Below are 26,198 nucleotides of genomic sequence, written 5' to 3'. Positions count from 1 at the left end.
GGTTCCAGTGCTTGGCTGCAAGGAGCCTGAAAGATCTGCCCCCCATCCGAGCTTTACGGATTCTGGGGACAACAGCCAGACCCATGCCAGAGGATCTGAGCATCCGCTCTGGTCTATAGGGGGTGATGAGGCTGTTCAAAGAGCCGGGTGCTCTACCTCCAAAGATGCGATGGCACATGCATAAAGCTTTGAAGGTAATCCTTTCACGGATTGGTAGCCAGTGAAGGGACCTCAAGGCGGCTTTAGAGGGTGCTCTCCTAGGAAGCCTCAGCACCAGCCGGGCTGTGGCGTTTTGCAGTACTTGGAGACGGTTGAGACTTTTAGCCGTAATACCCAGATATAATAGGTTGGCATAGTCAAGTCTCGATGTAACCAAGGCATGCACAAGAGTTTGTCTAGCACCGACCGGCAGTAGGTCAAGGACCTTTCGTAGGCTCTTAAGTATGCCGAAACACACACCAACCACCCGATTTACCTGGGGAGCGAAAGACAGATCAGAGTCGAATAGGACCCCAAGATTTTTTGCCTGTTGACCCGGCACGGGGGTTGAGCCTAGACAGTCAGGCCACCATGCTGAAGACCACACAGACGGCCCCCCCCCCCCCATCACGAGCACTTCCGTTTTGGACCCATTCATCTTCAGGCAGTTGTTAGACATCCAGGAGGCAAGCTCCTGCATGCACGCACTGAAGTTGAGTGCCGCGGTTTCGGGTAGCCTTACTAAAAATAATTCAAGAACTCATAGAACATGGAGTGGTGGTGGAGACGGATTTGAATGTTTGCAATTCTCCAGTTCTTCCAGTCCTCAAAAGGATTGACCCTCAGGCACCCCCAGTCTACCGACTGGTGGCTGACCTTCGAGAAGTGAACAAATGTGTGATCCCACAATATCCAGTGGTTCCAGATATTTCCTCACTATTGACTGCCATAGACCCAGAAGCTGCATTTTTCACAGTCATCGACTTGAAGAATGCGTTCTTCAGCATTCCTATACATCCCGACAGCCAATATCTTTTCGGATTCAGTTTAAACGGACGGAGTTTTAGGTTCACAAGAGCTCCCCAAGGCCATACGGAAAGCCCAAGCCTTTACAGCCAAGCACTAAAAAGACAACTTGACAGTATCAGTATGCCTACCAACACAGCATTGATACAGTATGTAGATGACATTCTCATCACAGCAAGGACAGAACAAGATTGTGAGAAGGCATCTCTCACCGTTCTACATGTTCTGACAGACAAAGGTCACAAGGTATCTCCCTCAAAATTGCAGTTCTGTGCACAGCAAGTAGCTTACTTAGGGCATTTGCTGTCCAAGGAAGGTAGGCAACTGACACAAGAACAAATCCAATTGATTTCAACAGTTTCACAGCCAAAGACACAAAAAGAAGTGCGTGCATTCATTGGTCTCACCTCATATTGCAGACAATGGATCTCTCAGTATGCCCACATAGTCAAGCCACTCATACAGTTAACTACAGTGGAAGCAGCCACTCCTACGACTCTCCCTTGGACATCAGAACACTCTCAAGCATTTGAAGCTCTAAAACTAGCTCTGTGTCAAGCACCAGTTTTAGCCACCCCAAATTACAGCAAGCATTTTACCCTGTTTGTGACAGAACGTGACGGAACAGCACTATCCGTCCTCACACAAGACCAAGCAGGAAGAAACAGGCCCTGTGCTTATTTTTCTAGCACACTGGACCCTGTAGCGCAAGCTTTGCCTGCATGCCTGAAATCTGTTGCGGCTACAGCCCTGGCCATAAGACAAAGTGATTCAATAGTGCTAGGACATCCCCTGATAGTACAAGTGCCACATGCCGTGGAAGTCCTTCTAAACAGAACACTGACACAACACCTGACTATAGCAAGACTGACATGATACAAACTAACGTTATTCCAGCCACACATAGAGATAAGGCGATGCAACATATCGAATCCCGTTTCCCTTTTGCCCTCAAGCTCAGATGACACGATACAACATGACTGTGTGAAGATGATCGATGTAGTAACAAAACCAAGACAAGACCTAACAGATGTTGCACTCCCAGATCCTGATGTAACACTTTATGTGGATGGATCATGCATAGAACAAACATTGGAGAGTTAGTGGCAGCCTATGCAGTAACCACGGTCTGTAAGATTATAGAGACACAAAGAATAAACACCCTGTCAGCCCAAGCAGCAGAGCTCATCGCTCTGACACAGGCCTGCATATGGGCAAAACAGTTGAAGGTTAACATCTACACTGATTCCCAATACGCTTTTGGTGTTGTTCACAATTTTGGAGTGTTATGGCGAGAAAGAGGTTTCCTTACCTCACATGGGGCCAAGGTACAACATGGCCCCTTGATTCAAGCCCTACTAGATGCCATACACCTACCTATAGCTATCCTGAAGTGTAAAGCACATACCAAAGCTACAGACACCATATCCAAAGGAAATGACTTAGCGGACCGGACTACTAAACAGACAGCCCAGAGTCCAGTGAACACAACAGATTCTCAGGTACCAACACAGACTGTCACTATGGTAATAAGGGATCCCTTGAAAGATGTACGAGACATACAGACACATGCCACCGCAGATGAGATAAAGAAATGGACTGAACAAGGAGGGGTCCAGACTGATCAGGGTTGGATGACCAAAGACCAAACAGTATGGTTTCTCCCTGACTCAATGGTACAAGTCATAATAGACACGGTCCATAGCCCCGCCCACCTAGGCGAAAAAGGTATGCTAGACAGTTTACGGAACATCTGGTTTAACAAACACCTAAGAGCTGCAGCCAAACAAAAAGTAAAAACTTGCATGATATGTTGCCAATTCAATCCTGGTAAAGGAGTACCAGTAGAACAGGGTGGGTTCCAGCCTCCTGATCATCCTTTCGAAGTCCTCCAAATGGATTACATCCAAATGGACAGATGTAGAGGATACAAGTATGTACTGATGGTAGTGTGTACACTGACACGATGGACTGAAGCATACCCCGTCCCGGACTATGGTGCCCAGACAACAGCTAAACAATTAGTGAGAGAATTTTTCCCCAGGTATGGGTTACCAAGGGTCATCTATACAGACAATGGACAGCCTTTCTCTTCTAAACTAATGGAGGCGGTTTCTCTTCTACTGGGATATTCCTGGAGATTTCATTGTGTCCGACATCCCCAAGCAGCTGGCCTAGTAGAGAGACACAACCAAACCTTGAAAACAAAACTAGCCAAAATATGTGCAGAAAAAGGGATAGACTGGGTCACTGCCCTTCCGGTCGCTCTCTTTTACATGCGGATGCTGGCACATTCCCGGACGGGACTGTCCCCTTTCGAAGTAACATTCGGTAGGCCTCCCAACATTTGGGGTGTCCCTTCTCCTAGGAAATTAACTGATATTGACTCTAACATGTTGACAGATTACTTGGCTTCCTTGATGTCTGCACTCCACTCTTGTCGTTCACAGGTTGCAGCAGCTTTTCCAGATCACACTACACCTGAGGAACATACTATCAAGCCTGGTGATTGGATACTCGTACGGAACTTCGATCGTACCAGCCCCTTGGAGAAAAAGTGGACGTCCCCTAAACTGGTTCTTCTAACGACGAGGACGGCAGTCAAAGTGGAAGGACGAAAATGGTGGCTCCACGCCAGCCACTGCAAGACGTTTTTTGGACCAATACCAGCGGCTATAAACGCCCCAAATATAAATAATATTTTACCACTTCCAGAACTCACTCCTCAGCAGGAATACAGATCGCGGCTGCGATCTCACCAAAAATAGACTAAAGACATTACACCTGATCATAACGAACTGGTGGCTAACTAAGTCCAGGAACAAGCTCTTGGTGAAGCGGCTACTGGGAAGCGTTTGATCTCGTGTACAGATACATTTGGATATTGATTAATAGACAATATGAGGAGTAATAACATGATGCGCAAATTGAAAAGGACTGATTATGTGAAATTACTGCATAGCAGATTCTCGATACTTATTTGCTGTTTAGCGGCCTGTCTGGGTTGGATCTTATATACAGTTTTCCCTCCGCACTCTTCCACGCTTGTAAAGAATACAACTATGCATTCCCATGTTGATCTTCCCCCACACCTCGAGGACAGAAGAAAGGAATTTATAAATAATATATTCATTTCCACCCTCCATAAACACCAACTAATAGTCAACAAGACGAACTGTTGGGTTTGTGGCTTGATGCCACATTCCGTACATAAGGGAATGCACTTTTTCTGCCTCCGTTCGGTTATTCAGGGTCCGCCTATGCATTAGCTATGATATTTTCTGCCTCAGTCAGAAACATTCCCCCGACAAAATTGAAAAATGAGAGTAATTGGAACGAAGTAAAGACTAAAATAGTAAAGGCTGTTTCTAAAATAGTGGATCTTACTGTGACCTGGGGGAGGGCCGAAGATCACGAAAATATCAGTTACTCTCAGTTCCATGACATCGCTTCCTTCAGGGAAATGTTTTCCGTCAATCAAAGACAGACAGATCAAGGAGGTTGGGTAGTACCGCAAAACGGCCTGTTTTGTATAAGAGGAAAAGGAAAGGGGGAAGTAATGGGGAACAGCGAGTGTGATAGGACATATACACTTCCCGCTCTCGATTTTCCGACCATAGTCACTGCCCCAAACACCTATTTCATCTGTGGACCCCATGCGCGCACTTGGTTGCCTCAAGGCTGGTCTTGAAAGTGCTACATCGCATTCCTTTTACCACCAACTTACACAGCCCCTGCCGATTACCACCTGATTGACCCTCTGACCCAAGTTAGAAGACAACGAAGGGGGGTCATAGATTCAGAAGATACTGCAGGACAAGAAGCTGGAGACTTTTTCAAAGGTTTCCTCCCTTTCTGGGGACCCATGGCCAAAAGACGCCACATCCGACAATTAACTTGTGTAGTTCAGGCCGCCATAGACGAAACAACTGGCGGCTTGAATAACATTACAGCTAAGGTAGCTGCAGACAGACTCATGACCCTGCAGCACCGTATAGTTTTAGATGTCCTGTTAGCCGACCGTGGTGGTGTGTGTAAGGTAATAGGGTCCAGTTGCTGGTATTTATTCCAGACAACGCCCCATCAGTTTACTCTGCTATATCCCGCCTCCATGTTCTATCCGATGAATTGGATATGGACACTGGCACATGGTCCCTGACCGGCTGGTTGTGGGGCCTCCTGTCTACCTGGGGGTGGAAGGCACTAACAGTTCTGGGCCTCGTTTTGGCCACTATTTTCACCTGTTGCCTCTGTGTCCAGTGTGGCCCCGCCCTTTGTGGGCTGTGTGCCACTACCTGTACTCCTCGTCCACGAAACAGAGGAAGGAAAAATGAGATGATCATGTTGCAAGAACAAGTGTACGACTTAATGAACATAGAAATTGATTAAGAATTTCTGCAATAGGGTTTCTATGGGACAAGGAGGGAATGTGGAAAGTTGACTAAAAAACTCTCTTTTCTTCCTGGTGTCCCATCATGCACCCTATCCCCCCTAACACCGACCAGGCAAGCCAGTTTTCCTACTTTAAGCATGAATCCTGTTATACCCCCTCTCTTGCCTGTCTTCTTTTCGTTGTACTGGCACATGCAAAGAATGATGGCCAGCCATCATGTATCTTACGGGTTTCTGTCCTGTTCGATATTTTTCCTTAAAACAGAACAGAGTCAGTTAGATGGTTACCTCGTTAAATTCTCCCCCTCTCCCTAACTCTATCAAAGAACGAGCAGCTCTCGCTCATCAATGATCTCTCAGCTTGCGGGGGCAGCCACGGGTTGGGTCAACAATCAAGAGTAAACTGATCAAGTACACGAGACAGACACGAAGAGAATAGTTAACCACGGGCCATTCTCCTTCTTCCCAGCTGCACACACATACCATTGTGAAACATCACCGCCCTTGTGTGGAAGTAAGGAGCACACAATGCCTCGTTCTCTTTACCCTTCCAACAGAAATGACCCTGTAACAATGCCTCAATTCTCTGTCCCCAGATACTAGTAACTCTGTAACTTGTCATCACAATCACCCTGATGCCATGTGTTTGTCTATGTCTAAATGTGATTCAAGTTATTCTTTAAACGAAAACAAGCCTGCTATGTCTTCTGTATGATTGCATCATGGATAATTGAATCATGCCCAGGGAAACTCCTTCTTTTGATTGTACAAGTAATGTATATAAGTGCTGTCATGTTTCAAGTAAAGCAGACTACTCCTGAACCCGCTTGGTGAAGGAGCTCTCCCTTAACTCGAGTTCTGGAATAAAGCCCTTTAACTCGAAGACCACGGACTCTGCTCCTCATTTTATGTATTACCCTTCTTTTGATATCTATAGAAATTCCGGTAGTGTAAATAATTTTATTTACCACATCCTGACTACTGCAGTGTGTCCCTTGCAGACTCCCTATGGTCCCCCAGATGGTTTTTTGGTGTGATTCGTAGTTTTTAGGATATCTTTTGCTGCTTGACGCAGTGGAGACTGTCGCGGGGTATTCGTACTTGTTTTACTTGATACAATTTTGCCTTCCGTCACCTTTTGGGCAGTTGCATCGGGTTGCGTCACGTTGACTTGCCGCTGTTTCGCAGCACATATGTCATGTTTTCTGACGCAGGATGCCGCTTTGTGCAGCGGTTTTCCAGATTGCAAATATGATGCAACCATGTTTTTTTGCATTGTCGCACGGCGGTGCATTACTTTTTGGGGCAGAGCTACGTTGGGGCAGCGATGCGTCATTTCTTGTAAATAAGGTCAGAAATTTGGCCACGCTGAGGCTCATGAGTAGCACTCCTTATCAATCTCTGCCCATCATAAACATATTATGATTGGGTGCATGATGCACTTGAGTTTCTGATGTGTGGCACGTCTGAGCTTACTTAAAGTCCAAAAATATATAAATGTATAAAATGTGATACATCAAATGCACACACATGTTGTGCGTTTTGCCATGCAGTTCAAGGCACTGCAAATTTTACTAATACCCTTCACTACTAGACAATCTGGAAACCGTGACCATTATCATAACTATACCCAAAGCTAGGCCTGCCTGCAGCATCTCAACTGTCAGATACACCATTGAAAGTGCGTTTATATCCCCCTTATCTCCCTGTCCCACCACTTGACAGAGCTTCTGCAATCAGTACCTCAGTCTAACTCTAGTGTAGGTAGGTAGCGGTAACCAAGTCACCATTAACTGGGACCTAGTACAACTTCTCCAAGATGGAAGAGGGCACCTTCTTCTCTTCTGCAACATGCACACCGCCTGCCAAACTGTGAGATACCACATTATCGAGTCTTCTACGTTGGGCCGCAAAAATGTCGAAACCGGAACATCAGCTACCACTACGTTCCCAATCTAAGCATATATAGACATGGTGTTAAGAGCAGTAAATCTGTACTTATAAGTACTTACCTTGAAAAACGAATGTTGTTATTCTGTAATCGATATATGTATAAGTCAATGTAAAAAAAGTCGGTATTTCAACGTACCACCCTAGCAGGAACTACCTGTGTACCTCAGGCCTGCACCTCACTATCTCAGGAGCGTCCATCCGAAGGGCCTGTAAGAGGTTAATCATCTGTCAGCAAGGACTTCTGCATGTTTGGCAAAAAGTGGACTTCTTCCATTAAAAAAGTTTCATTTCAGCCCATAGTCCTTCCTTTAAAATGTACTTGGTTAGAGCAGTTTTGTAGAGAGGAAATAGTCAATCATTTAAGTGGTCGGGTATACAACTTAATGGGACAAACCTTCTACAGTAATTCATTCCCTACGAAGTTTCACATAAATGAAGGTATGTGGAGTGATACAGTGCAATAAAATACGTTCTTCAAGCAAGACGGCCAAGTCCTATTAAATGTAGGCAGACACCACAAATCAACCTGCTAGTCTGAAGCTTTCAATTTCGACCAGAGAAATATGTGTCTGTTGTTTTGGCGGCACAGCGAGCAGAAGCAATAATTCAACATGCTCTCCTTAGGTTGGTGACGTCTGTAAAATTGAAGCACCCACACCGTTCACTGAGAGACTTCTATAAATTTGACACTCACAAGACCTTTTCTGTGAGATGGCGATGCACCCATAATGTTGATAATACATGTGACGCCAAATTGCCTTTTACTGTGCACCACTGAATAGATAAAACACACTAAAAATGGCGAAGGCTGACCCTGCCTATTATGCAGAGAGAGCTTTCTGCAGTTATGGCTTAATCGTCGTGAAAAGGAAAAAAAGAGAAACATCATTGTCAGCATCGGCAGCCTTCAGACTGTGACTTAGAATGTGGGGGCAGATTTACAAGGACTGGCGCATCTCTGTATATTAGCAGGGATGCGCCAGTAAAGATGCAAACATGTAAAACTACCCTTACTCCACCACGGATGTCGCTTTTAGAATGCGGCGCACCATGGCGCAAGGATAGTCAGATGCGTGTCGCATCTTTTGTCGTGAGGGCGGCGCATTGCTGGAGTTATTTTGCAAGCGCGACACAACTCCAGCAATACTCAAAGGCGGCCTATACCTAACATGCTGCGTCACCCCTTACGCCTGCTACAAGCAGGCGTACGCTTTTGTCGCATCGGGGACGTAAAAGTGAATCACTGCTTCACTTTTACGGGGCTTCCTTGCAACGGAATGCCCACCCTAGATACATTATACCTGACCCAGGTATAATGTAGCGCAGGGCTATACAACGTGACGCATCTCACCAGATGCCTCACGTTGGAAATCTGTGGCATTGTGGTGCATTGTTTACGATGACACTGCGTCACAGAAGTGACGCAACAGTGTTATAAAGATGTCGCAAGGGGCTTGTTAATCTGCCCTGTGGTGCGGTCAAATCTGTGTTCCAGTGAGACTCAAACACCCCACTTGGGACCAGATTTACAAACATTTTGCACTGTGTTTGCATCAGAAAAGTGATGCAAACCAGTGCAAAAATGTAAATTATTTCCAAATTTACATTTGCGCTGGAAAACTGCCTATAAGTAATGTAAAGCAGCGCAAATCTCTGCTTTGCGTTACTCTACGTCAAGGGGGGCATTCCATTGCTGGTACATGGTCTTTCTTATGCAACCACCCATGTCTTTTTTACGCAAAACCATATCTACTAACAATAGTAAACAGGGTTTTACGCCAAAAAATAATTCCACTTTGCAAAGTGTTAAAAGGAGAAATGCTTTTATTCCGTCTAACTTTTCCCACTTTGCATGTGTGCTGCACTGTACAGAATACTGTGAAGTGTGAAAAATTTTAAAGTTAGTTTAAGCATGATATTTTGTACTGGAATGTCACTCTGCCTGTACAAACCCTATGCACACCATGGTGCAAAGGCGTGTGCGTGGAACTCTCCTGCATGATCATGTGCCAGTGCAAGGGAGAGAGCAAGGTAGTGCCATATCTTTGTAGAGATAGTGCTTTCCTGCTCTCTGCCTTTCACACAACGCAGCACACTACATTTGGATGCTGTATTGCATTAAAAACACCTTTGTAAATCTGGGCAAAGAGTGAAGGGAGTAGGGACTCGGATGGCTTTTGACAAATGCGAACTAGTGTGTCCATTGCAGTAGTAATACACCTTGCAGTAGTGAAAAATAAATATGAGAGTTTTTCACTGCCAGGAAAGTGAAACTTAAAAGTACAAGTACAACTTTTTAAACACACTGCATCATGCCCTTGTGCTGTCTAGGGCCTACCCTAGGGGTGACTTATATGTTTTAAAAAAGGAGGTTTGGGCCTGGCAAGAGGTTTAACTTGCTAGGTCGACATGGCAGTTTAAAACTGTACAAATAGGCTCTGAAATGGCGGGCTTGAGATATCTTTAATGGGCCACTTAAGTGGGTGGCACAATAAGTGCTGCAGGCCCACTAGTAGCATTTATTTTACAGGCCCTGAGTGCATGTAGTACACTGTACTAGGGGATTTAAATATGCCATTTGTAGATACACCAATGTCACCATGTTTTAGGGAGAGAGCTGAATCACTTTAGCACTGGTCAGCAGTAGTAAATGAGCAGAATACTAAGGCTAGCTAAAATGAAGTAAGAACAAAACATTGGAGGTCTGAAGGCAAAATGTTAGGTGAAACCACACCAAGGATGCCAAGTCCAACAATAGGTTGATATGGTTGCAGTAGTGAACAGCAGATAACAAAAACTGCCTCTAGCTCTGCAGACAAATACATTTTGGAGGGGCTGCAAGAAATAAAACGCTGGTCTACATTGATAAAAACCTTGAAATTTCAAAAGTTGAATTAAATATCATTTGGTGAACTACTTGTAGTGTCCACAGACAAAAATTCAAAATCTATCAAAGTCTGAATTGAAAATTCATCACAAGTACAATTTGAAGCTGTGGAAGAGTCATATTGGATCGAAAGATAAAAACAACCTTATGCTGCCAAGCCGAAATCATGTCAGCAGTGTTCTCTCCCAGATGTTAGTGACCCAGTAAGATCCATGGCCCTCATTTATGAAAAGTGACGCATCCTTGCGCAGGCGCAGGGATGCGTCACAATTCCGTACGACGCGCTGCGTCAGAATTTTGCGACGCGGATGCGTCAGATTAATGCAATGGCGCATCATGTCGCAAGTGATGCCGGGAAAAAGTGACGCAGGCGCTGCCGTCCTGACGCACCGGAAAGTCACGCAAGTGCTGGAAAAGTGCCGTAAGTCACTATCGCGGTACTGACGCAAGTGTACGCGTCACTGCGCCACTTTCACGTTGCGTCAGAATCCGGAAAACACCAAAAATACACGCATCCATCTCCTAATTCTCCCGCAAATGGAAAAAAATTGCTACCATGGAGCCTGAAGGACACAGCAGCAGTCAAGGGAACCTTCCACATGGCAGCCAGGATGCCCAGCCTGAAACACAGGGAGGAACACATGGAAAGAGGAAAAGGAAGATACATTTCAGTGCTGAGGAGGACAACATACTCATAAATGAGGTGACAGACCACCAGCACCAGCTTTTTGCAAGTTCTAAGTTGCCATTATCAAAAAAAGAGGCCATTTGGCAGTCCATATTGACGGAGGTCAACTGTGTGGCCCAATCTAAGAGGCCAGTCATTGACCTTAAGAAACGCTGGAATGACATAAAGCGCAGGACAAAAGAAAAAATGGCAAAAAAACGCAAAGAAGCAACGGTGACAGGAGGAGGCAGCCCATCACAACAGGAAGAGCTGGATAACCTTGAGGAGCGGGTTGCGGCGGTCATCCCAGACGAGTTGGTGGTTGGAATTCCAGGACAGGACAGTGCAGAGCATGAGGAACCGCAAGACACACAGGGTAAGTCCCTACAAGGTGAAATGTGAAAAGAAGGTAATGTTGTGCAGTGCATAAACTAAGGTGGCTGGCTCAATTACTGACGTGTTGTGGAAAGAGAAGTCATGCAATGTCATGAACTGTGAAGGGTCTTCAAAAAGTATTGTACCAGGGACATGCACATGTCACATTTGGTAAACACCTACCCCTGTCAAAGTAATAACATATTTCCAAAGTGAAGTCCCAGCCCACTGCTACACCTGACAAGTGCCACACGCAGGTGCAAATATACAACTACCCTCATGAAATACCAATCACACAACATCCTGCAGCAGACCGAGTTTAACACTTGTATAACCTGGACTGCCACCACTGTGCTGGCAGGATGTTATTTTGATCATGTAATGGTGGCACAATGTGCCACACCCACAATAATAGGCAACAGACAGCCATGTAATATAGTACAACATATCATGTCATTGCATCATTCCCACATTAAAGTGTGAGAAAGTGCAATTCCAGGGCTGTTGCTGGGGGTGTACCCAGAAACATCCATGTCCAATTGACAGTGTCCAATAGCAAAGTCAAACTGTAACTATTACGCTGCGCCACAAATATATGCATCCTCAGGGTCTGTGTAAGGCATGCACAACCTGATTAAATACGAACTGTTCCCTCTCTGATATACCCAACATATAGCTGTTGCATTCAAGTGGACACATAGAAAGCGGAAAAATCTTTTGATGACTGCATCATGAAGGAATGTGTCCCTTCCATGCTCACAAACACTGATCTCCTGCACCGCTGGACCCCCTGCAACATGGTGCAAGTTTGCCTGGGTCAGCGCATGCCAAGCATTGTGCACCTATGTCGTTGTGAAGGACAGGTGACACCAATAAAGAGACCCTACTGATAGTCACCCCATGCGGGCCCAAAATCTGTCATTGTACTACTTTGTGCATGATGGTTTCAGCCACATCATCTGCATATGTAAGGGAAAGTACTCAGGAATGTTACTCAGCATGCGAAGCCCTGTGCCACATTACACAAGCATCATGTATAACGTATGCATGGTGGGTCTGCACATCCAAACAAAAATATCAGTAGTGGTGCTGTGCAATCCATCAAAATTTAGGAAATACATTAGCATCTGGCAATTGTGTCAGTACCTCACACCTGCATCATGGTAGGTATAGGGGTGAGGCAGTGCCACCGGGAGAGGCCTGCACCAAGGTTTGCTGTACTTGAATGATGCTCCTCACATGAATGCATGACTTAAGCACTGACCAGCTACGTCTGGATGAATGACGTATATAACATGAATAACAACATGTAGTGACATACAGTGAATACAGCACATCTATGTTGTCATGGCCATGGGAAAAACATAAGTGTACCAATGGTGTTCTTGCAGTGAAAGAACATCCAACATCAATAGTTTGCAGGAATGCGCACCATCATGCGGAGTGGTGTGGCTCACTGTGGAGTGGTGTGGCTCACTGGTTAAAGGCGGCAGACCCGTAAGCAGAGAACGGCCCGGGACCAGGGTTCAATTCCCGACGCGGCAGGGTCATGGATCAGGGTCAAAACGGACTTGATAATTCTCGCCTCGGTGCCTACTCTAACCATGGAACACACTCGGCAACTCTGGGCATTAAGCTTGCCTCATCTCTACAATGGCCCCCCACAGATGCCGGGGATGCCTGGTTTCCCCTTGGAGATAACCAGAAAGGGACCATCTCACAGGGAAAACCAGGACGGGTTCCCCAGCGGTCTTCAGCGCCAGGATACTCCATGGAGTCGCAGTGCGCTTTACAAGTACACCCACATTTACATTTACATCTCACTGAAGGCCTCCATTCATGGTCTGTACCTATGCATGCACTGCAGCACACCTATATTGCAAGGGGCGCAGTCCAGCTGCTAAACATGCAGCAAATACGCACCATAGTTAATTATACAAATGGATCATCAGCGACTCTGCAGCAATGTTTGTGTAGCTTAAGTGCCAAGAATGTTTAATCACATTAGCAAGCTGTAGCATACAGATGAGAGCAAATGCTCAGGAGCGATAGCAACTTCTATGTCAATGGCATTGCATGTCCCAACAAAACTATGGCAATGACATGCAAAGTAGGCGTTACGTATCCAAATAATGCTAACAAGTTGACTAACTGCACCTTGCAAGATTAGCAAGGCTGTCACAGACATGAGAGAAACAAGCAAACTCATGCAAATGCACAATAGCTCCCGGAATGTAAAGCCACAACATACATGTCCCTTAGGAAGGTGACAATTCGTGGCACAACATATATGCATGGGACTGGTACTGGACAGCGCTGCAAACAATGTTACAGGGTTGCCCTGTGACAAAGATACACTCTACAAATGTGCAACAACAACAATATTGTGTGCATTCCTATGGCACAACCATGAACATTGTTGCTGCAAGAAGACAGTGAGGCAACACTTCTCAACATGTCCCTCCTTGCAATAGCATGGATGTACAGTACCCACTGGACATTGCTCCATGATTCAAGCAATGACTGATCCATTACAAATCATAATGTCAGTGTATGCACAACCATGCCGCAACTCCACCAATGCATAGTGGCAGACGATGCCAATGGCACTGCCCACATACATGGCTGTCATGAGGCAGGGGGAAAGTAGGGATGCAAGAACATTCATGAGGGGTTCAGAAATGATGGTGTCATTAGAGATCCTAACAGTGCTATTTGTGTGCTGTAGTGTCACAAGTATTTAAGCATTGGTGGACTGTCTTTGCACAAGGAGTGGATGAGATGTCATGCACTGCCCTTGCTCCAGCTGCAAGAGGGTGCAAGGATGGCGGTGGTGATTGCTGGTCAAGTCACATATGTCAAGCATTCAATGATGGTAGTGCCAGGAGAGTATGAAGTCAGACCTGAATCAGAAGTACCTGCAGCCGTAGTACAGGTACTTAACCGTGTCCTGTTCAGTGGTATGCTGAGGTCCCTTGATGCTTGTGTCTGATGTCAGTGAAGTTACCCTGGAGGTGTTGTTGGTCAGGTAACTTAACCTGCTGAGGTGGAACTGGAGGTCATCGAGAGGGATGCTGTCTGTGGATGTCACACACTGGGGTGCAATGAGGTCAACAATGGTGTTGGAGAATGGAGCACATGGCCTGTGTGTCCTGCACATGAGTGTGCTGCTGAGTATGGCCATGGGCCTGGTCATGATAATGTACTTGTCGTAGTACGTGGTCAACCATGGCACATTAGAGTGCCTGCTCATTCTGAGTGTACCAGTGTATGGGTTAACAATGCCTCTTCCATGATTGTTGTGCTGCCACATGCAGGTGACACAGAAGTTGTCAGTGACAGTGATGGGGATGTCTGTAGCAGAGTTACGTCCTGGCAGGTGAGGTGGCGTACAGGGTTGAAGGTGAGGAGGTTGCTGACATTGTATAGTTGCAGTGTCCAAGAGGAATAAACCTTGGTTCACAGTGTGGACCTGAGCAAGTCAAATGCAAACAGCGTAGACTATGGTCGCCGTACTCTTTTGCGATGACCATTACAATGTATGCTGCACAATGTCAACAATGCAATGCATGTGTACCAAAATATCATCTCAAAATACCTCATTTTGACCACAATTATGTTGTGATGTAAGTACTTCATGTGGTAATGTGTGTCAGTATGAAAAACTAATACATTGTGACAAATCAGAAAAATATCTAAAATGTTGTGCATTTATGTGTCAAATAATAACATTTGGTTGTGTCATGGGGTGACATATGCCTGAACTATAATTTGTATAGATGTACATCATGAGAAATAGGGGTTGAAATGTTGAGAATATTAACAAATGCTGTGTATATTTGTTTTGGCAATGAAAAATGGTGTGTGCATTACTCACTAATCTGACTCAATTGTGTGTGTTGTGGTTGTACATAAAGGAATTTAATGCTTCAGGTCTGGGTGTGTGGTGACAAGGATAGTTTGTCCATGTACTCACTGAACTTTGAACAGTGTAATTAAAGTCTCCGCTATGCAACACCTACTCTACAGTTGCAACATGCCTAGTATTAACAATTAATTCAATGGAATGTGATGACATGGCATGTTTTGGTAATATGTATGTGCCTTTTGGCACAAGAGTGGTACACCTGCTCTGCATGGGGGCACAGTGGCAAACATTGGCAATTGGGGGGGGCAGCTGTGAGTCAACAAATGCAGGAAAGAACAATGAATGTCTTATGGATGCAGGGATGTGTGTCTGAGTGGGTGCTGCAAAACATATAGTGGCCGATTCACAGAATGAACTTAAGACTCAATCCAAAACGTACTACTATATTGGTATTCACAGAATGCACTTACTACTTTTGGCATTCACAGAATGAACTTACTACTTTTGGTATTCACAGAAGTTAGGATTTTGTCTTAAGTTTCTCTGAAGACAGACTTAAGACAGACTTAAGGCAAAATCCTAACTTCTGTGAATACCAAAAGTACTAAGTTCATTCTGTGAATGCCAAAAGTAGTAAGTGCATTCTGTCAACACCAAAATAGTAGTAGGTTTAGGATTGAGTCTTAAGTTCGTTCTGTGAATCAGGCACACATTGAGGGAAGTCTAACCTCAAAGCTGTGTCCCATTTCTCTGGAGCCTATGCAACCCTGCCTTTGTGTCACGTAAAAGGAATTAGGCAGCCAGGCTCACTACTCTGAGTCAATCACAACGCTGTGAAGTGCTGGTGTGACTGGTAATAGGAAATGGGATAAGTCATGCAGCCACATGCTGGAGTGTTTGCCATGTTTGCCATGGAGGCTGAAATGCAGCCTGCATACCAAACATGGAAGTGGGTATTACTGCTCTGGTCATCATGGGTCGCACCTGAGTCATCTTGCCAATATGCACATGACCCACCTCATCTTAGTGCTCTCATCTGAGCCCATACTCCACATATGGTCTATGAACTACCACTAAGGCCCCCACCCCTGTCTTCATGTGTTCCGTCATCACTGAATATTGTACCTCACAATTACCCTACTCAATGTCAGCCGCTGTGCAAGCGCACAGCAGACGCATGTACATGGTGTGCTGAAGGCACGCCTATGGCAAGTCTGAATGCGCACATCTGTGTCCCAAATGCAATCATTTCCAGCAGCAACTGATATACAGTCACTCACTGATGCAGCTCAGCCAGCCTCCATGCACTCATACATGGAAAAAATTGGAGAATGACAACAGGCCTTTGCAAACATGACCCACATACATTTCACATGCCTACACTGCTGACAAACCTCAACCACCACCCTGGTCTCAAACACAGCCAACGCCAGCGTTTCTGCAAGTGAAAGTCACACCTGGATACACAACTGCGCATACCAGACCTCCACCCTCTGCAAGCCTAACAAACAGCACTACAGGGACACGGCATGGTAGAGCACTGATCTCTAAGAAGCAAGAGTCACCAGCAGATACCTTGGTAAGAACTTTATAAACACCAAGACGCCTGAAATGTAAAACACATACATGGACGCAATGAGGGACTAGCACAAAAAAATAGTTTTAGATAATGGAAAGTCCTGCAAACTCGTCAAGGTCCTGCATGAATAAAACAACCTATGCTGCAAAGCTACAGACATCACCCTGGCACTACAGCCCTGTGATAAGTGTCCAACAAAGTTCACCCTAAAGTAAAAAATGTCACTACAACAACTTTGCCGTACACATGAGATGCCACAGGCAGCACCACGCAAACCTCTCCCAACACAACAGCCATACTACTATACCCTCCCGGACACCAGTCACAGCTCAATGCACCCCCTCCAACATGAGATACAGCCACCTGTGGGATCACTACAGCCCTGTCCTCATCACATCAACAACAGCACCAAGATCACCCTATTCACAGCCACAGGTGACATCTGCACTCTCCGGGACCAAGAGCCGTGAGTGTGCTCCGACACAGACTAACACCACACAGATTTGCTACACTACATGAAGCAGGATTCCAAGGAACAACGCTTAACTGGGTCACTCATCCCAGCAAGAGGTCCAAGGATCAGACTGACAACCTTCGTCTTTAAAATCAAGTAATTGCAATGCTGAATGCAAGAGGGACCCTCTATGTGTCTGACCCTTGTCAACATCAACAGGGCTGCCTCAGCGCCATTTGAAACCAAACACAGCCTCAACATTGTATCCATTGCTGATGACAGACAGCTCATACTCTCTCACACCTAAGACTACACCAACCAAAGACTTAAAATACATTGAGGAATGCATTACGTCACAGTCTGCATGAACCACAGCTGCATGAAAACAAAATTAGAGAATACAGAAGTCCGTTTCCTTGGAACAACTCCTTCAGCATGTAAAATCACCTGTTGGACCTCCCACTCTGATGGGAAGGGGCTGCCGCTACCGCTCAAAGAGACAGGTCTTGATGAGTCTTCTGAATGCGAGTAGGTCATGGGTCTGCCGTAGTTGGGCCGGGAGGGTGTGCAAGGTGTTGGCGGCGAGGTAGGACAAGGATCTGCTGCTGGAGGTTGGTCATAGGATGCAGTGGACAGTTGTGAGGGGGAGGCTGGTGGAGCGGACCTGGCATGTGGGGGTGTAGAAGCTGAGTCTGCTGTACAGGTAGGCTGGTCCGGCCTACCGGAGTGCATTGTGTGTCTGGGTCTGGAGCTTGAAGCTGATCCACTTGCTGATGGGGAACCAGTGTAGGTCTCACATTTGTGGGATGATGTTGCTGCGGTGGGGGACGTTGACAATCAATGAGCCGTAGGTGTATTGGATGCGTTGCAGTAGTTGTAGGTGTTTGTCTGGGAATCCTGCGTACAGTGCGTTGCGGTAGTCCAGTCTGCTGGTGCTCAGGGCCTGTGTCACAGTTATTTTTGTCTGGGGTGGGGTTCCACTTGTAGATCCTGCATAGCATGCGGAGGCAGTTGTAGCAGGAGGAGGAGATGGCGTCGACCTGCTCAGACATGGAGAGGGAGGAGTACTGGATGTATTGTAAGTTGCGTGCATGGTCAGTGGGTGTTGTTGCTGTTCCCAGTGTGGTTGCCCACCAGGAGTCGTCCCAGGCTCAGGGTGTGGGTCCGAGGATGAGGACCTGTGTCATGTCCAAGTACAGTTTCAGACTGCTGCTCCTCATCCAGTTGGTGAGGGACTTCATTCCCTCGTGGAGGTTTGTTCAGGGTGTGTGTGGGTCCCTGGTGATGGAGAGGATGAGCTGGGTGTTGTTGGTGTAGGAGATGATGTAGAGGTTGTGATGGCGGGCCACGTGTGCGAGGGGGACATGTACATGTTGAACAGTGTTGGGCTGAGGGATGACCCCTGGGGTACGCCGCAGATGATGTTGATGGCGTCCGATTTGATGGATGGGTTTCTGACACTCTGGACGCTCTGGGTTCTGCCGGAGAGTAAGGACATGGTCCAGTCTAGGGCCTTCAATTGGAATCATGATTCTCGGAGGTGTGTCTTCAGAGTGTGATGGCATACCGTGTCAAAGGCGGTTGACCGGTCCAGGAGGAAGAGGGCTGCTGTCTTGGTGCTGGCTAGTTGGCGCATGATGTTGTCTGTGCCGGACATGTGGACTGTCTTGCTGCTGTATGTACGTATGAATCCGGACTGGGACGGGTCAAACATGTTGGGGTCTACCAGCTCGCGGCCCAATTGCATGTTGATGATTACCTAGATGACCTTCGTTCGGAACGCGAGCTGGGAGATGGGCCGTGAGTCCTCGAGGGCCTTGGGGTGTGCCTTGTGCCTCTTGAGGAGGGCATTGCTTGTGGCGTGCTTCCATATTTCATGGAATGTTGGTGCATTGAAGAAGATGTAGATGAACTTGTGTAGTTGTGGTATGATCGCTTCCTCTGCTTCGTACAATAAGTGGTGTGGTGATGGTACTTCTGGTGATCCAGAGTGTATGAAGTTCATGACCTTGTGTGTTGCGTCCTTGTTGACGTAGTACCAGGAGGTGCTGCGGTTGGCGCTGGTGGTCCTTGCCGAGGAGGTGGAGTCTGGCATAGTTGAGGTGGTTGTGGTGTTGAAGCTGTCATCGATGTCACCAAACGTGCGCTGTGAGACAGTGAGTCGCACACTTCTTGTGAGGGTGGGATGTTGATAACTTTTGCGCATGGGTTTCTCTGTTCAATAACAATGCTGAAGACCTCATTGCTGTCGTGTGCATTGGTATCCAGACAGGCTCGGAAGGAGGAGCTCTTTGCCAATCTGAGGTGGTGATGTATACACGTGGCGTCCTTGTGGACTGTGTGGTTGTGCAGTGTGTGTCCGTGGAGCCATGTTCACTCCATCTTCCGGCATGTGCGTTGGTAGGTCTGGAGGTAGTCGGTGAACCGGGTGGCTCTGTTGCAGGCGTGGCTGTTGGAGGGTAACGTGAGTGGGGCAAAGGTGTTTGTGCAGTCCTACATACACTGTCAGAGTTTTTGGGCACTGGCGACTGGGTTGGTGGGGTTGTAGTTTGGGCTCTGGCTGAGGGGTGTGACCAGCTGGTCTACGTTTACTTTTACCCAGCATTGGTGAGGCAGCAGTTGTCTGCGGTGGTGTGTGGTTGATTAATTGAAGGTCAAATTGATGCTGCGGTCGTCGGTCGAGTGCAGTTCAGTGGTGTGGTTGGAGGTGACGTGGGTGCCTGTTGAGAAGACGGGGTCCAGCTTGTGGCTGGTGGCGTGGGTTCGGTCCCGAGTTGTCTGCAGCCGGGTCTGGTGAGGTCATTGATCAGTATGGTGGAGTTGTCGTTGTTGTTGTCCTTGAGGTGTAAGGTCAGGTCCCACAGGATGATGTAGTGCATGGAGGCTAGTGCGTGGGTGCTGGCAAGGTCATTGATGGAGCAGCAGAACTGAGCACAGGGTCGGTGTGCTGTACACGAGGGTCCTCTGAGGGTGGTGTTGGGTGTCGGTGTGGATGTTTATGTGCAGGTGGTTGGCGGTGTTGATGGTGTTGTCTGCATGGGTGCCGACCTTGAGGGTGGACTTGTGCTCGATGGTGAATCATCCACCAAATCAGTCAGCGCAATCCCTGCGGTTGAACTTGTAGCTGTCTGGGATGTCTATGGTGATGTTGGTCGCAGAGGAGTAGTTCCACCAGGTCACGTTTAATAATCACACATCTGGGGCGGAGGTGTCAAGCACATCCCAGAGCCACATGGGCTGTATTCGTGTGGAGTGGGTGCTGTGGATAATGCATCGGAGGTGGCTGGGTCCACTCCATGGGAGTTTGGTGGCTCAGTTGCATGTGAAGCTGCATGTGCGGCAGGAGAAGAGTCCTGTGTGTATGTTATTGTGGTGGCCTGGAAGCAAGTGTTGTATTGGCCAGCATTGAGTGCATGGAGGGTACAAGCGTAGTACTGGAGTCTGGTGTAGTGGCGTTAGTGGCCACAAGGGGTCCTGGCGCTGGGCATGGTCCAGGCGCAGATGGCTGCAGACTGGCTTGCTTAAGGTGTGCCTCTGGTGCGCAAGTAGCACAGTCGAGCAAAGTTTGGCACATATGGGGATGTGGGAGGGAGGAGCAGCTGGTAGGCGGGAGCAGCAAGTGTGCATGGGGTGGTGGAACAGTGGCACTGAAACCAAAATGGTGTGCAAACAGGGTGAAAAATAGTTGCTCTGAGGCCACTAACAGGACACTAATATGGTGGTTCTGCACACCTGCCAGTGTGTACTCAGCAGCGGCAGCCGGGGCACACAGGGGGAGCTGGGTGTAGGTTGAGCAACATACCAGGAGCAATCTGTATTATCCAAATATAACGTCATTAGCATGAAGACACAGGAAATGGGTCACACACAAACAACACAGCCGTGACGGCTATGACAGGTGGGATGATGTGAGATGGTAAGAAATCCATGTCCCAAATCCTCAGTAATTGTGGCCTGATACCTGTTGCACACATATAGAGTGCAAAATGACACTTGGACTTGCTACTGTGCTGGAATGTGTCCCCAATATACACCAACAAAACAGACATCAGGACATGCACTCAAGGTGAATGTTGCAAGTGTGCAAGCACTGTCTGGCCATGTGCCATGTGATTGGAAAAACATTTTGAATCCATCAAATGAATCATGCCATGTCATTTTAGGTAACATGAGTGATGATGTGTAGCTTTAACTTTGACATGTTGACACACAAGTCAAAAAGGGTAGATGACTCAAAATTGTGCATCTGTAGACCATATGTCAGACATGATCATAAACCTACATCTTTTTTTATTTCAGGGCATGGTACACCTACTCATGAGCAGGAACCTATGTTTGAATCCGATGATGAGGGCGGTGAAAGTGTACCAAGTGTGGACACAGGCCTCCTCCAGGACCTGTTAGAATCAATACAAACTCCCTCTCCCCGCACAAGAACGCAAAGCAGCACAGTGGGATCTCCGCTTGCCCAACGTGGAAGCACTCCTACGTCACCTCCCACAACATCTCAGCCTCACCACTCGCCGAACACGCTAAATTCTTTTGAACAACGTGTTGTGGATGTACAGGGTCAGTTGGCACAGGAGGTGCGTAAAGGGATAGAGAGCATGGCAGGCACCCTAGAGGGAGTGCTCCGTTGCCTGACATCCAATAGTGGCAGTGCGGAAACTGGTAGCAGCAACGATGCAGCACCACGTACTTTGTTTAACGCCATGAATGACATATCAGAAGTCATGCAGCAGAGGCACAGACAAATGCCCAACACAAGTGCCAGCCTTGAAGTTGCCAACAGGCTGAGGGAAATTCAGGACATCCTTAAAGAAATGAATGCAAAACAGGATGCATACCTGACCAGCTTGGCTGCCTACCAACGGGATGTTACAGCTGTGCTTGAAAACCACCAAGTCATGCTCAGTGCATTTATGCGTTACCTGATGGGCATGGAACATGATGCAGGTACAATCCCGTCAACATCTGCAGTCCCTGATGTGTCTATGCCTCCTATGTTGACTGCACCACTGATTACACCATCAGCTGTGACAACACACACATCTGATGAAGAAGATTCAGAAGATTGTCCAGTCCTCCGCAAAACTATGCGTTAGAATCACATATTGTACCAGGACGCTAAATATACACTGTCTGGTGCTCATACTACTGACATTGTACCCCAATAATGATGAATACCAAATTACTGCTAGGCAATGGATGAACAATACATTTTCTGTGGCCTCCCTCCATGAGGTGAACGTATGATGTTAACACTCCCTTATCACACAATAAAAAACTACTCACTCATGCATGTCACAAATGTCATGTTGATGTATGGACTGTGAATGTACATCCTCAACCCAACTGTATGTGTCCCTTGATTATTAGAGTCCTGTCATACCTTGCTACTTGCTAAGTTGTGTCACTTACATTAATTTGCAACCACAACATGCAATGTCCAACTGGCAACGTTCATAAAGTGACTAGTAACGTGTGTACTACAGCATTGCTAATGTGCAACATAACGAATTATGTCATAAGTTTGAATGACTAACACTACAAGTTTGTACACGGAGGGGGTGACTGGTAAAATCAGATCTGCTTGCACGCTACCATAAATGTGTCAGTCCAAGGTGTATGTATGTGATGATGAAATATCTGACATACCACACGTATGTATAAAAGGAAAACATCAGCACATGGCTGGCATCAAAGGCAGATCCTAAGGTAAGATAAGTAGCATACAATTCTATTAACTTAAGCATGGGAATAGGGACATGCATCACACCAGTGATCGCAACAACATCACTCAACACTCAAAGGGTGTCTCATGTATGAAGTCCTACAAACACTTCAGTGCTGCTGCAAAGACTGTGGCCCTCATGCCTTAATGCCTTGTGGTACTGAAGCGTAACGATTTTCACTTTTCAAAAGTGATTCAAGGCTGTCATTGATGAGGCTCAGTGTGCCAGATGAATGTTGACACACTGACGGACAAAATTTGCTGCGGAATTAGCCATGACAAGATGACTTACATGACCTGTCAGAATTGAGATGTCCTAACACATATGTGAATCTGAGCGAATGGCACAGCCTCGCCACACCACTGATCCTTGATCACGGTTACACCTTTCATTTGGAGAAGTGAGAACGTGACCGATTTCAAGCTTGGAGTCTGTTACAAAATCCACTAAATCGCTATGTGAAAATGAGTAAGCTACCATACTTCCACAATAAGTACTTATGTACAGGCCTGTCACACAGATTATTGTGCTACTACACACAAGAAATGTCATTCCCCAATTGAAATGCCCCAATACACTCGTGGTACAATCTGTACCACTAGTACAATGTAGATTGCCAATGAGGCCATTTCCCAGTGGCACCATGGTCTGTCTGTGCCTTGTTCACTGTATTGTGCCCTTGGTGTGTGTGTCTGCTGTTCCTGATAGGGCTAATTTGGCCTGTCTGTTGTGTATCCCTTGTATTTTCTCTGTTTTCACACTGACTTTTACTTGCCACTGCAGTTACCTGTCCATCCAGCACCCACACATGTCGATGCTCCAGCTACAAGCTGCTCACCCTACACACGACCCCAGCTGAATGGTGGATTATGTATATAGGTACCATTGTTGTGCAGAGTTCAAGCAGATCAGTGAACATACACAACATGCGCAAGACCAGCTGAAGTTAGCCTGGTTGTTAACTTAAAACCACCCCCACTACAAATGCAGCACTCCATGTATATAACCTTGTGAGATAAACAACTGTCAGCTCAGGACACCGTGCAAATAACAAGCAACAGTCTCATGTTGACACTGCTGAAGCACCTTACCCCGTCTGCTGACAATTACAGCTATGAACAGCCAGCTGTATGCCAATGCACAGTGGTGCCTGAGCTGCATCCTCGTACACACATGTCCTGTGCACAGATATGGCATATAAATGTGTGAGGCCAACTACAGCCTCTGGCACTAGTTACGTTGCCTGGGTCACATCTGCAACTGGCATTGCATACGCAATCCACAACTTGTACAAGATCATGCAGAAATACGGCCACAAACACCATGGAGGGATGCCTTGCCATCATCTTCAGGAACTGCCTCCAGCAGACTAATGCCATTATGATCAAGTGATTGCACAGTCCTGAACATGTATGAAAAATAACAACCTAGGCAATTAAACACAGTGAATTACTTTAAGGTCAAAAAGATATATAGCAATGGACTACAGCTGCTTAAAAAACATAGTTTTATTAATTACTTAACATAGGTAAAAAAGGTTCATTATATGACATTAAAATAACAATTTAAAAAAATCTCATAGTACAGTTAACAATCAAATTTTAACATTTAACAGACATAGAAATTTATATTAGCTAGGTGGCATGAAGATTCAATCTCTACGCGCGTTTCGGCGGCCAGCGCCTTCTTCCTGGAGCAGCCACACAATATCTATAGGTGGAGATATATACAGAACATACAATTATATCGTTTCTTACTTATATAAAACCTGTAAAACATGTATCCAACTGTTGTATATTTAAAAAAAGAGAAGAGACAATATTTTGGTAGCAGCTGTAGTTTTTTTAAAAAAACAACATTGTGAAATACATCTGTCTTGTCATTTCCTTATGCAAACTGGATTTATGTAATCCAATGGGAGGGGAGTTTATAGAAATTGATGATGAAATAGGTGCCAATAAAGGGCATTTGTCTATTGATCTTGTAGTGCAGTTCCAGTTATCAATAGGGCCGTGATTTGCAGTATGCACTGTAGTTTCAGTGAGAGATCAGGGGACCTAATAGATGAGGTAATAGTGCCTTGATATTTCAATCTGACTTAACAAGAAATATATCAAGTTTGTCCTAGCATAGAACTTATACTTACTAAATCGAAGTATCGGCAGGGGATAGTTGGTTAAGATTAAATGTTCAATTTCTCTTTTATCGGTGTCGATTATGATATAGCTAAGAATAAAAAATATAGTAGAGAAAGTCACATAGATGTTTGCTAGAGTACAGGGATAGTTGCCCTTTTCTGTAGTTTTTTACCTGATTATATAGATGTGTAAAGGATCTAAGCCCGCCAGCCGGAACCCTTTTGTGAAGATGAGTGTCTGATAGGGATCGGTCCTTGAAGATCTAGGTTCGAGTCTATGTTGTGGCGGGTAGAAGAGAAATAAAGGGATGTATGTTACCCATTTGTTTATATTTTTATTCTGATAACTCATAAGGAGCATGGGGAATTACTGATGTACAGGAAAAGATACTCCAATCTCCAGGAAGGCGATGTTATTCTTACCTATTGCACTCTAGTTATTTCTTTTTAGGATGTTAGGTTGGACTTGCTATATTCTATATTCTTCTTTGATTCAGTCCTGAACCTTAAGAAGAAAAGGGCACATCAAAAGTGCATTCTAAGTACTGCTATTTGTTATTCAAAATACGTTTTGCCTTTTCTAATATCATCAAGGGTCTTACCTAAAAACGATGGATATTTTTCATTATACTTTCCAAAGTGTAGGAAGTTTCTTGATCCTCTAGGATGTTGAGTTCAAGAGATTAAAAGATCTCCCTGCCTAAAATAGGTAGGACAGTATGATTAGTTAGAGTTTAGTTTACTATTCCCAGATCCTGCTAATAAGTATCTCAGGGTTTGCAAACGGAGTCTTACCTAATATTAGTTAGCAGGGCTCTCTATGTCCGGTGGCGGGCGGTACGTCTTGTCGGTTGAAGATCGCGGCAACAAATGATAGTTAAGTACCTGCTCAAAGACGTATATATACGTATTTACGCAGTTACGTGACTATCGAAGATTACTTTCACCTGTTTGTAATTAGCTTCCTTCTCTCTCCTTGCCGCGGAATTAGCGGAGTTGTCAAACTTAGAGAAGGCAGAGTTATACGAGCGCGCATCCAATTGGCTGATTATTCATTGCGCTCAGACAATAGGTCGCTTGGAAGTAAACAAACGGCAGCATTGGTGGAGGTTACACCCAATGTGAGCGTGTTTTCCTCTTGTCTTT

General features: G+C 45.9%; 1 protein-coding gene across 1 annotated transcript; it reads left to right on the top strand.

The window, feature by feature from the left end:
• The first annotated feature begins 10,793 nt into the window (after positions 1–10,793).
• LOC147698425 (uncharacterized) lies at positions 10,794–22,285 on the top strand. The gene is made up of 2 exons (XM_086936238.1): positions 10,794–11,280; positions 21,480–22,285. Exons 1-2 carry the CDS (start codon positions 10,794–10,796, stop codon positions 22,283–22,285), a joined length of 1,293 nt encoding a protein of 430 aa, XP_086792364.1.
• Positions 22,286–26,198: the final 3,913 nt, after the last annotated feature.

Source organism: Lissotriton vulgaris, chromosome 8 (genome assembly GCF_964263255.1).
Source record: "Lissotriton vulgaris chromosome 8, aLisVul1.2, whole genome shotgun sequence".
Classification (NCBI taxonomy): domain Eukaryota; kingdom Metazoa; phylum Chordata; class Amphibia; order Caudata; family Salamandridae; genus Lissotriton; species Lissotriton vulgaris.
Note: the sequence above shows the minus strand (reverse complement) of the source record. Positions and strands in the feature narration are given on the sequence as shown.

Coding starts and splice junctions, on each gene's coding strand:
- LOC147698425 (XM_086936238.1), top strand. CDS start 10,794: ATGGAGCCTGAAGGACACAGCAGCAGTCAAGGGAACCTTCCACATGGC. Junction 11,281..21,479: donor GGAACCGCAAGACACACAGG/GTAAGTCCCTAC, acceptor TTTTTATTTCAG/GGCATGGTACACCTACTCAT.